Source organism: Carcharhinus amblyrhynchos, chromosome 9, assembly GCF_965287045.1.
Source record: "Carcharhinus amblyrhynchos chromosome 9, sCarAmb.v2.hapA, whole genome shotgun sequence".
NCBI lineage: Eukaryota > Metazoa > Chordata > Chondrichthyes > Carcharhiniformes > Carcharhinidae > Carcharhinus > Carcharhinus amblyrhynchos.
The window spans coordinates 34230765-34244139 of record NC_137332.1 but is presented as its reverse complement, the minus strand read 5'-3'; the positions used below and the strand labels follow the sequence as shown (position 1 = coordinate 34244139).

The following is a 13375-nucleotide window of genomic DNA, read 5'->3' as shown; positions in this document are numbered from 1 at the left end:
TAGTCAGCACCATCTATAAGATGAAATACAGCAACACACCAAGGTTTTTTTTAATAGCACCTTCCACATCAAAAACCTCTGTTGCCTAAAGGAACGAGGACAGGAGGTGCACGGGAATACCGCCACCTGCAAGTTTCCCCCAAAGTAATTCACCATTCTGACTTGGAAATGTATCATCATTCCTTCTTCACCTGTCCCTAACAACACTGTGGGTACATTTATATCATATACACTGCAGTAGCTCAAGAAGGCTTTGTACCATTTTCTCACAGCAATTAGGGATGGGTAATAAATGCTGGCCTTACCAGATCCATAAATAAATTACCAGCCCACTTACCAGTTAATTACATGCCCTTTTCCAGATATTGAGATCAGATCTTTACCGTGGTAGATTAGATTATGTACTGGTGCTCTGAAACAGGGGTTGATCTCATTTGAATTTTAAGAACAGGGAAAAGACTAGTTAAGTGTATGTTTCTTTCTGAATAAAATAGGCCTTACCTGTATCAAGCTTCTCACCAAATCGTTTAATTTTTCTTTTTGAAAACCTATCTGGTTACCACGTGGATCAGTTCAAATGAACTTGCTTCTTGAATTTTATGATTGTAAACCCTGAAGAGGCCCAGTATTATCACTCATGTTCAGAGATCCAGATATTGTACTTACCTTGCTGAACCTCGGTGAACATGATGAAAACTGTTTAATTTCTACACGGTCATCCTCATTAGTATCCTCCTCTTCATCAGAATCGAGATGGTGGTATCTATCAGATCGAGCTAGGAAAACAAGGATAGCTGTGTCAAAAATTAGTACTAATTCAGTGATTTAAAACTGTCACAATTGCCTAACATATTACGTCCATCAAAAACTTTGTGATGGCACAACATCAGATGGTTGAAGTGCTAGTTGAAAATAATGGATCAAACCATATACTAGCAACAAATGGAATCCTGGTAAAATTGAGCATCAAATACTAGTGACATTGACAACACTTGGGGGAGGTGATGGTTAGTGGTATTATCAATAGACTATTAATGCTGAAACTCAGTTAATGTTCTGGGAGCCAGGTTGAAAACCCACCACAGCAGATGATGGAATTTGAATTCCATAAAAGATTTCTGGAATTGAATCTACTGATGACCATGAAACCATTGTCAATTGTCAGAAAAACCCATCTGGTTCACTAATGTCTGTCAGGGAAGGATCTCTTGTCTTATGTAATGTGACCTACATGCGACTCCACAGCCACAGCAAAGTGGTTGATTCTCAACTGCCCCCTGTCAACTAGGGATGGGCAATAAATGCTGGTCAGCAAGCAATGCCCATGATCCACAAATAAATTTTAAAAACTGATCTTTTAACCTCTAGCAATTCTGAAAAAGTCACATAGGACTTGAAACACTGGCTGGATTTTTTTGGTCCTGCCCACCATGGGAATGCCAGTGTGGAAAATCTGAGGGACCAGCAAAAGATCTGTTGACTTTGGGGTGGTGGGTGCATTTCCAGCCTGCAGCAGACATAAACGCCGAAGATGCTGCCAAACTAGCTGTTATTCCAACACTTCCTGTTTTTATTTTTAACCTCAGGCCACTGGTTTCAGAACTCCACCTACTGTCAAAGTAACTGGTGTCATCTTCTGATTCAAGCTGCGGAATGAATTCAGCCTTCTGACGAAGCAAACTGTTCCAGTCCAGGTCTGTGAAAAACCGATGTTGCTTAACTTCATAGACACTGCCTAAGGAGGATAAGCCATAGTTCTGTATTGATTCAGGTCCAAAATTTTTGATCTCAAACAAAAGAGCAAAGCTCATAGTCCTCCAATCCACCCTTTACAAACCACAAGCAAACCCTTTCTAGGAAAAAAGTTAATTTACTCTTCTAATTCCTGTACTGAAAAGTACAATAAGTGAGCAAATATATAAGGTAGCAAATGCACATGCACAGTTTAATTTTTCTCAGTGTAAAAAAGATCACTTTGTCCTGATAGCTAGCTAATTGCTTCTCTGGTTAAAGTTTGATATTGAGATTTCAGAACAAACTTGTAAAGAAAATTAGAAATTGCGATAAAGCAAGAAGAGTAAATAGAGAGAGAAAGTAGCAATTAAAATGCACAAACACAAAGGAGTATTTTAAAAGCATGACTAACTTGTTCATGCTCCAAAAATGTTAAGGTTCCATTTCAGCAATTTCTGCAAGTATCTCCAACATTGATCATACTTCAGAAAAGCAAATGCTAATCATTACCTGCACCCAGTCGTTCCAATGGATTTTGCCTTAGAAGTTTTGAGATGAGGTCCTCTGCATCCGGTGGTAAAGCTTCATCTCCATCTGGCCAAGCTATCTCATCTTAGCAATAAAACAAAAAGTTTATGATTGAAGATTTTATATGAAACTAATAAATACTTACATACTTGAAAAGGCTAATTCAAATAATTCTGAACTATCGCCAAAATCAAGTCACATAATTATAAAATTGTGATCACATGTCCATCACTCATGAGCCAGCTCATTGAAAGAAGTCACCTGGTCCCATTATTTTGTCTTTTTCCAATGTATGCTTTAAATTTATTATCTTTCATCTATTTATTCACTTCCCTTTCAAAGGCTACTATTAATTTGTTTCTACCATGTTTTTGGTAGACCATTCTGGGCCCCATAATGATCTCCAAGGTCACTTGTGTTTAATGGTACAAGTTTAAATTCATGCCCCTCTAGTTACTGGCACATGACCAGCAGACTGAACTTCCCTCTTTGCATTATTGAAATCTATCTTCTTAAACTGAGCCCAGTTTACACGGTAACAGTTTTAGTCAGGAGACAACTATGGGTTCATCTGGTCCACTCACTCACAATGTTCCCTCAGTACTCCGAATTTCATTTATTGACAAGAATCTCTCCAGTTATTTCTGAAACCCATTAAGATTAATTGTTCCACCAGCCATACTAGTATTCTGTTCCATAGCCTTTTAGTAAAAGAAAAGTTGCTCCTGTCTTTCCTGTATTTCTTTGGTGTCCTTAATTTGTAAATACGATCTTTAGTACTTGTGCACCTTATAGCAGAAAAACTGATACAGATCCAATTTGTTCAGACCTTTCAAAATTCTAAACGCTTCAATCATATCCGCTCTCAGTCTTCCCTTTTCCAGAAAGAGAAAGCCTAAGATAGTCAATCTTTCTTCATACCTCATTCCCTTAAGCTCTGGCCCATTTCTGCACTGTCTGAAAATAACTGAATATTCTCTTTCAAATGGGGAGATGGAAACTGGAACATAGACGTAAGATTAAAGGCCACAGAATTAGGGCTGAAAGAAGGAGAAACTTTTAAAAATATAGAGCTTTGTCAGTGTGAAATTCATTCTTGGTGTCAGTGATTAAGATGTGGGTATGCCGGCGTTGGACTGGCGTAAACACAGTAAAAAGTCTGACAACACCAGGTTTTAGTCCAACCGATTTATTTGATAATAGACTCACAAGCTTTCGAGGTTTCCCTCTTTGTCAGGTGAATGGAGAGTTCTGGCCTCAGACAGAGCATATAAAGCACAGACAGTTTAGAGATTACTGATTTGTCAGTGATTAAAACAGAGATCACGTTAATATTTAAGATTAGAAAGCTGGCGAAAGGAGAGGATTATAAAAGGGTATGGAAATGGGATGTGCACATGGAGTTGGACCACTGCTTATGTGTAGGATAAGTCTCATCTGTTTCTAGACTGTAATTTTGATGTAATTCTATGTAAAATCAATGAACATGTGCAAAATTATTATATTCAATACTTAACAAATGTTAAGTGGCATAGTGGTTAGCACTACCACCTCACAGCACCAGGGACCCATGTTCAATTCCCAGCTTGGGTCACTGTCTGTGGGGAGTTTGCACGTTCTCCCCGTGTCCGCGTGGGCTTCATCTGGTTTCCTCCCACAGTCCAAAGACATGCTGGTTAGGTGCATTTGCCATGCTAAATTCTCCCGCCGTGTACCCGAACAGACGCTGGAGCGTGACGACGAAGGGATTTTTCACTTTAACTTAATGTAAGCCTACTTGCGGCACTAATAAATAAACTTCAGCTTTACTTTACTTTAAGCTGTTTCAAATAAGTTTACAACTTTATTAAATAAAAGGTACAAAAGACTTCTGTGTGTGCATTAAACAACATGCAAAAGAGCATTTTGTGATTATACAAGACTGCAATCCATCTTGAATGATAATGTACTGTCAAAAGGATTTTTGATTTCCATTGTAAAAATAGCCACTGGATTTTGCGATCAGTGGTGAAGCAACTATGCTCACCACTGACCTTGAGGAAAATTGGCCACAAAGATCCAGTGATCTCTGCAATGTGGATTTTTCCTTTCCTGAGTGGAGTTTAAATCTGGCACCAAGTCAACAGTGTTAGCAGCAACAATGTCTGTAAGCATGGCCAATTGTGCAAAAGAATACTCAGCAACAACAAAACAGGAAGTTAAAATCATTAATTATCAGCATTTTTAATATAAATTTTTCAGATAATGATTTAAATGATGACCACATTAAAATTAAAGCTAAAATATAAACAAAGTATAAACACAATTAAAATTGTGGAATCTTGTTTCTAATCGTAATGGAGAAAATTAGATTGCCCAAAAATAACACCAGCTTTTCTGTACCAGTGAGATTGATAAGCAACAATTATGAACTTAAAACAGTTTAAAAACTCAGTTACATCTCATTCAACAAGGTGCAACTTTGCGTTAAAGTGGAAGTTTCTGTGAATTTACTGATTCCTTAGCTACTGCATTCTGGTAGAACCTGAACACACCTGCTCGAGCAGCACAGAATCACTGAGAGCTACTTCTAGATTTCTGTGTTAGTCTGTGCGTGTGTGGAATCCCAAAGTTGCTGGTAGTTTTAGTGGAGTAATGTGGCAAATGCTGACAGTTTCAGCATCATCATCACTGTAAAATACAGGCAAACGTTTGGGTTTCGAGAAGCAGGTCTGCATTGGAGGGCTTTTTGATGCTCCTCTCCGCAGTTCTTCACACACCATAACTAGGGTGAAGGCAAGTCCAAAATTCCAAAACATGACTTACCACTGATCACTTGTCCAAACAGTTCCTCTGGAGTATCTCCAAAAAAAGGAACACATCCCACCAGAAATTCATATAGGATTATGCCCATGGCCCACCAGTCCACTGGTTTCCCATAACCCTGCCGCAGTATTACTTCAGGAGCGATGTATTCTGGAGTTCCACATACCTTTGTCAAGAGGAAGAAGCCAGATTTTACCAAGTTTGTTTTCCTGTGCATTTGAACCCATGTTATAAATTTATGATTCAACAAAACACTTTCCAGTTTAGTAAACATCAATATGGTGAAATGGATGGAATATTCACTCTAATACTTTTATATTTTGAAATACCCAGAAAATGAAAGCACCTCAACAAACTGCTTGATTTCTTTTAACATTGAACATATCACTAAAAGCTAGAATGTCATTAAATGTACAAACTAGAAGCTGATCCTGCATTGAATAAATTGGTAATTATGCTTCAGGGATCTTAATTAAGCAGGGCACTTAACAATAGTCACCTGACAAGACAGAATATATATTAAAATTCACCCCAAGATCACAGTCTCCTCTCTGTGTCTTTATTTGTGAATTTATCAACAGACAATAGCAACCTGCATTATTATAGCAAGACATAGGCTGTAGCACAATGGTATTGTCACTGGATGAATAATCCAGAGATCCAGGGTAATGCTCTGGGGACAAGGGTTGAATCACACCCTGACAGACAATGAAATCTGAATTCAATAAAATCTGAAATTAAAAGTCTAATAATGACCATGAAACCACTGTCAGTTGTTTAGGGGAAGGAATTTGTCATCCTTACCTGGTTTGACCTACATGTGACTCCAGATCCACAGCAATATGGTTAACTCTAAAATGGTCTAATTTAGTTCAAGGGCACTAATCGCTGGCCCAGCCAGCGAGGCCCACATCCCATGAATGAATATTTTTTAAAAAGCTGCAAAGTGAAAATAAAACATACTGATGCAGCAGGCAGCAGTTTTTCCAAGTATTAAGGCAGTTTATTTTTCATGAAGCCATAATCCTTGAACTTGGTGTTCCCACAGGAACAAATATTCAAAGTTTAGGGCTTAAACAAGGCAATTTATGCAAATTATTGAGTAAGTAGGGTTGCGGTTCATCAAATTTGTTTCACTTAAATGCTTCTGGTCAATACAGGTGAGACCTGAGACCTTGTCTTGATTTGGAGATAGCTCTTTAGAGAGCAGCGCATTCTCCAAAGAGTTATGTTTTCTTGTCCCTCATACAATTCTGTTCAGTAACATGACAACAAAATAAGGAGGAAAGCATATAAATTTTATGGTATCCTTTAGGGATTACAGTGTTTCTGTATTACGATTTCAGAGTTACTTCATCCAAAGAATAATGTTACAAAGGAATGCCCAGTGTTCCTTTCTATCCTGTTACTTACCCAACAGAAGCAACTAAAAAGTGCACTTAATTTCAAGGACATTGTGTAAAAGGAACTGTAAACAACATTCAGGATTGGAATTTTATAAATGTAATTTCTCACTTAATTGCCAACTCCAAAATTTTCTGATAGAAGGAGAGATAACAAATAAAGCAGAGTATATCGTGGTCAGTTACTGTCGCAACAATGAGATTAACACCAAATGGAGTCCATAAAAATAGTTCCACAACAAGAGATCAGTAAACAACAGCACTCAAAACGTTCAGAAGATGATCATTGGTGGTTATCACCTGCTTGTCAAGAAATTCTCTTGCATCTTTTTCAATGTGTCCTTCATATAGATTAGTAGTGAGACTCATCAGTCCAATCTTTGACAGTCCAAAATCTGTCAGCTTTATGTGACCCATTGAAGTGATAAGCAGACTGTGGGAGGGAATAACGCAATCAATATTAGAGGTTTTACAATGTATTTCATGATTGCCAATACATTTTGTCATGCAAAGACCTTCTCTCAGTTAACAGATTTCTTCAATTTAAGTAATTATGTCAAATTGTCAATACTTTAAATATTGTCAATATGTTAATAGGCTTAGATTTGTATAAATCAATAAAGCTTCAATACTAGTAGCTTAAATTGAAGATGGTAATCTAATCTGAGGGTTCAGATGACAGTTATTGTGCTTTGAGGCCAACTTTCAAAATATCCATGATTCCACATGAATGCAAGATTAATGTAATTGAAACAATCATCGAATTATCCAGCATTACATATTTAAAATGGCAATTTCAGAACTCAAAACAGATTTTTAAAATTATAAACAACCAGCTCATTTGTGGCATTAGGATGATGTTTCTTTACATAAATTATTTGACTTCAGTAATTTGTGTAATCTTTGTGCTAGATAAAATACAGCAGCTGCTTCTTTGTAAAATTGTTTTTAGATGCCATATGCATAAACAGTATGTGCCATATCAGTGATCATATTATATCAGTGTACAAAGCACAAGTGTAAAGACAAAAGTGAGCATAACATAATCATCCAGATTATTTTTTATTAAAGGAACTGATATTGAATTAACTATTTTCATTATCAATTATGTGCGAGAGGAAACATTCCAGTCTGTCCTGAAATTTACCAATTTCATGCTTATGTCCACTTGCTTCATTATTTTAAAGAAATCTGGACAAATTAAGTTGCTGAGTTAGGGAGTGTCAAACAGCATTAAACATACCCTAGAAGAAGCTCATGCACATTGGTAAAGAAATATTATATGTTATGCACGGATGCTCAGTAGCGAAGATAGGAAAGTTTTGGAATTTACCACAGTGAACATAAGAACATAAGAAATAGGAGCAGGAGTAGGCCATCTAGCCCCTCGAGCCTGCCCCGCCATTCAATAAGATCATGGCTGATCTGTCGTGGCTCAGTTCCACATTCCCGCCCTCTCCCCATAACCCTTAATCCCCTTTGCCTATCAAAAACCTATCAACCCGCGTCTTAAAAATATTGAGCGAGGTAGCCTCCACCACTTCAACAGGCAGAGAATTCCAGAGATTCACCACCCTTTGAGTGAAGAAGTTCCTCCTCAACTCCGTTCTAAACCGCCCCCCCCCTTTATCCTGAGGCTGTGCCCTCTAGTCCTACTGTCCTTTCTGAGTGGGAAGAGCCTCTCCACCTCTATCCTATCCATCCCATTCAACATCTTATACATCTCAATGAGATCTCCCCTCATTCTCCTAAACTCTAACGCGTACAAGCCTAGTTTATTCAGCCTCTCCTCATAGTTCAACCCCCTCAACTCCGGAATCAGCCTAGTAAACCTCCTCTGCACTCCCTCCAAGACCAAAATATCCTTGCATAAGTGCAGCAACCAAAACTGCACACAGTACTCCAGCTGCAGCCTCACCAGTGCCCTGTACAGCTGCAGCAAGACCTCCCTACTTTTATATTCAATCCCCCTCGCTATGAAGGCCAGCATCCCATTTGCCTTCCTGACCACCTACTGCACCTGCAGGCTGGGTTTTTGCGACTCATGCACAAGGACCCCGAGGTCCCTCTGCACCGTCGCATGCTGCAGTTTTTCGCCACATAAGTAATAGTCCTTCCTACCATTATTCCTACCAAAGTGGACAACCTCACATTTGCCAACATTAAATTCCATTTGCCAGTTCCTGGCCCATTCGCCCAGCCTATCTAGATCCTTCTGCAGACTCTCCACACCCTCCGCGCAATTTGCCATTCCACCAATCTTGGTGTCATCAGTAAATTTCGACACCATACACTCGGTTCCCTCCTCCAGATCATCTATATAAATGGTAAATAGCTGAGGCCCCAGCACCGACCCCTGGGGCACTCCACTAGTCACCAACCGCCAATCCGAATAGCACCCATTGACCCCCACTCTCTGCCTCCTATTTGACAGCCAATCCTCTATCCATGCTAACACCCTACCCCCAACTCCATGCCCCCTGACCTTCTGCAATAACCTCTTGTGAGGCACCTTGTCAAACGCCTTCTGAAAATCAAGAACGACCACATCCACCGGCTCTCCTCTATCCACCACCCTAGACACATCCTCATAGAACTCCAATAAATTGGTCAGACACGACTTCCCCTTAACGAAACCGTGCTGCGTCTGCTCTACCAAACAATTCTCCTCAAGATGCCTCGCTATTTTCTCCTTGATCACGGATTCTAACATTTTTCCTACAACAGACGTTAAACTAACCGGTCTATAATTCCCTGCCTTTTGCCTGCCACCCTTCTTAAACAACGGTGTAACATTAGCCGTTTTCCAATCTTCCGGCACTTCCCCGGAATCCAGTGACATCTGGAAAATAATCACCAAGGCATCCACTATCACCTCCGCCATTTCCTTCAGAACCCTTGGATGCATTCCATCCGGTCCTGGGGACTTGTCCACAATCAGTCCCTCCAGTCTGTCGAGCACCGCCTGTCTAGTAACAATAATGTCATTCAGGCCCTCCACTCCTACCATCTTTCCATCGCTAACACCTGGCAAATTATTCACGTCCTCCTCCGTGAAGACCGAAACAAAAAAGTTATTCAGGGCCTCAGCCATTTCCCCATCCCCTACCACTAAGTCCCCCCTCTCATCCTCTAAGGGTCCAACGTTCACCCTAGCCAGCCTCTTCCTTTTTATGTATTTATAAAAACTCTTGCTATCCTTTTTTATATTAAGCGCTAGCCCAGCTTCATAGTTTATCCTACCCTTCTTTATCAACTTCTTTGTCATTCTTTGTTGACATTTAAACCTCTCCCAATCCTCTTCTCACCCACTACTCTTAGCTACTCTAAACACATCCGCTTTTAATTTAACACTTTCCTTCACCTCCTTCGTTATCCACGGCTGATTACCTCTCCTCCTAAGATCCTTTTTAACCGTCGGAATAAATTTCTGCTGAGCACCAAGAAAGATCTCCTTAAAGATCCTCCACTGCTCCTCAGCAGACCTACCATCCAACACACTCCCCCAATCAACATTCGCCAATTCCTCTCTCATCCTACCATACTCCCCTCTGTTCAAACAAAGGACACATGTCCGGGAACCCACTTTCTCCTCCTCCATCTGCATCAGTGTCAACGAGGTTAATTAACAGCTGGAATTCATCTCAAAGACAGTTACTAAGATAAGCTAAAACAAGCTTTTTGGTCCTGTGCAACTCATTGAAGGGATCACATTTATAACAGGTACAACTTGTTGAGAATAAAATAGAGACTAAGAGCAGAGCTATTGAGAGGGACAAGCGAGAAGAAGCAGCTGGGACCTGTTCTTTCGGGAGGTAGAATAAGATAACCCAGCAGGAACACTTGAAGAGAGGAGAGAAGCCTGGAACTGCAACTCAAGGGAATGGAAAAAGCTCTATGTGGAAAAGGTGAAAGGAGATTTGGGGTGCAGCACTTCAAAGGGAAAAAACAAAAATATTACATCTGGTAGAAGGAGAAAGAGAAAAAGAAGCCAGCAGCATTGTTTAGAGAAACTAGGATCCACATCGTGGATGGAGGGAGATAAGAGAGAAATGCTTGAAGTGGTACTTTATGAGGGGAGCTTGAATAGAGGGAAGGGAGTATGATTATTAAGGTTGCTTTTTATGAAGCTTTGCTCTTTATCCATGAAATAGGTTGACAAATTTTTGCAGGAGGCTAGGTGAATGTGTGGACAATCTTGAACTCTTCTTCCAGGTAAATGCTTTTTGGCCGAATAAGGTATGTCAAAATAATTGACAAAATGTTTAGGCACATTATGCAAAAGTGAGCAACATTTGCGATAATCAAATTGATTCTGGATTCACTGAATTAGTTTACGAAAAAAAGCAATAAGTGGCAAATTTTCAAGAAATTAGAACATTTTTGTTAGAAACAGAAGGAAATATTTTGGAAATGGTGCAAAGATTTTGGCACATTAACATATGCATTAGGAAAATAAGCAATTACTTCATATTGCATTGTTTCTGTTTCACAAAATGGAATTACTAAGACTTTAGTAGGTAGGTTTCTCTGAAATTGTAGTTTTCTCCAGAACTCCCCTGTTCTTTTTCTAATAGTATGTGATATTTCACATCCAGCTCAGATGGCTCATAGTGCCATTAATTTTCCAAGTACTTCTTTCCAACAATAACCTTAGATTCCTCCCACACCTTTTCTGCTGTTATTGGTATGCTTTTAAGTGACTCCTACCATGAAGACAGATACAAAATACTTGTTCAAAGTTTCTTCCATTTCCTTGCTTCCCGTTAATTATCCAGTTTCAACCTGTCAGGGACCAATGTTAACTTCAGCTTCTCTTTTTCTTTTTATCTACTTTTATCTCTTATTGTTATTTTTAAATTTCTTGCACACTTTACTCTTATATTCAAATTTCTCCCTCTGTCACTATTTCAGATCACTCATTGTGGGTGAATTGTGGTGTGCAGAGATTCAAAGGGTAAAAAAAATTATTCTCAGCCTTCACAAAAATGACTTGCTCAGGAAGAGTTTGAGGTAAAGCAACACATACAGCCAGTTCTTTATTTTACAAGATAACAGTGAGATTCAGTTGGTAGGGGATTAAACTAAGGTGATCTTAAATACATTCAGAAAGAGACACGCAAAATTTCCTTGGGACGGGAAAGCATATTGACATTGGAGATACATGGACTATTTTCAATGGATCAAAGACTGCTCATAGGGGTTAACATTATAAAGGGCTTGATCAAGTGAATAGGGAAAGACTATTTCCCCTGATTGTGTTGTTAGCGATAAGCGGTCATCAAGTTAAAAGTAGCACAGAAAACAGCGAGGAGAGTGGATAGGAATTTCTTCATGGTGAAAATGTGACAATTCAACTGAGAACTCCAAAAATTCAGTACGTGCACTTGGAGTTATCATGTGGTTATTAGGGATTTTGCGAATTTGTAGATCCAGTCATTGTCAGCGACAGCCTAACACTTAAGTTCCTCAAATCCAAGTTATTAGTCTGGTGGTCAGTGCATGAGTTCATACTTGTCTGGTTTGAGGTCTCGGTGAACAATTCCATAATTGTGTAGGTACTCCAAAGCCAGCACAGTCTCTGCAAAATACATCCTGGCCATTTCAACTGGTAAAGCACCAATATTCTTCAATAAAGTTGCACAGTCTCCACCTATTGTATAAAATACAAAAAAGGACACTTGTAGAAATACTTTGCTATTTATCAATGTTGGAAATTGGAATTTGAATGTATCCCTTTTAACAAAGAACATAAATACCATACCGCCACTCCTCTAACTCTAATAGGTTGACATGTTTTAAGGTCGTGTTTTGAAATTAATATGAACAATGTAATATAAATCCTACTAACTGGCCAATCTAGAGTCCAGGAAGTTGACTCTTTAGCTTCCATGCTTCATTTTCAACCAGTTCTACCAAACTTTTAATTTTATGATCAATAAAAGGCAGTTGCTGAGATCAGGAATTTTGGTGCTGCAGGTTTGGTTCAGCGTATTAGGTATTGTAGTGCAAGATGGAACATCATGTGAGATCAGGTTCTTTGCAGATGACTGCCGAGTCCATAAGCTATTACTGAAGCAGATGAGGTTAGCCTTCAGGAAGATCTAAATAATCTCATTAAATGGGTCAATGTAGGGGAAATGAAATTCAACGGAATTGATGTAGCATCAAGCAAATCAGCAGTACTCAATGCCCATCATTACCCAACTGCACAATGCATAATTCCCCCCTGAAGTTAACTTTGCCATTACTTAAGAACCCACATCCAAAATAATTTTAAGATGGAACGCTTGGGTTCATGAAATGGAACTGCAGTAAAGGAAATGCTGTACCAAACACTGGTAAAACTTCTGGGGTACAGCGCAGCCACTTGGGACCCACATACGGCTATAAACATTAGCTTCCTTGGAAAAAGTTCAACGTCATGCAGCCAATTTCATACAAACAATTGCTTGCAAGATACTGGTGTCTCCCAGTTGATCAGATCGCAGGGCTGACAAATCTCCAGAACTGAAAAGTTGACATACAATATATAATTTTGAATGGATAAATAAATATTTCTAAGCAACTCATCAAGCCAAAAAGTGAGTGCGTACAAAGCATTCATCACCAACAGCTACAAATGCATACAGCCCAGCACTCTTCCTTTGCTAACTGCGCACCCTCCCCCCAATCACAAGAATAATTAAGGACTGCAACAATCTTCCCCAGACCTTAATCTCCGTGTCCCCTGTGGATTAATTTAAGGAAAATCTGTTGAATTTAATTAATTATAACCATTGGCTGTTCTCATTGTTTACCTCTGGTCAAAATTCCCTAGTGGAAGAACACAGAAGGAAAACGTACCAAGTACCAAATACTAAATTATCTTACTATGGTTTATTATCTACCAATTGGCCCATCAG

General features: G+C 39.2%; 1 protein-coding gene across 6 annotated transcripts in view; it reads right to left on the bottom strand.

The window, feature by feature from the left end:
- The window catches only part of mast2 (microtubule associated serine/threonine kinase 2), a 405638-nt gene that overhangs the window by 24535 nt on the left and 367728 nt on the right, over positions 1-13375 (bottom strand). For all 6 annotated transcript variants that reach the window (XM_080195426.1, XM_080195427.1, XM_080195428.1 and 3 more), the window contains 6 exons: positions 11985-12123; positions 6771-6903; positions 5068-5233; positions 2245-2346; positions 1613-1735; positions 667-776 (listed from right to left, as the gene is read on the bottom strand). In XM_080195426.1, the coding sequence (XP_080051552.1) occupies positions 667-776; positions 1613-1735; positions 2245-2346; positions 5068-5233; positions 6771-6903; positions 11985-12123 (773 nt within the window). The remainder of the gene's footprint in view (positions 1-666; positions 777-1612; positions 1736-2244; positions 2347-5067; positions 5234-6770; positions 6904-11984; positions 12124-13375) is intronic.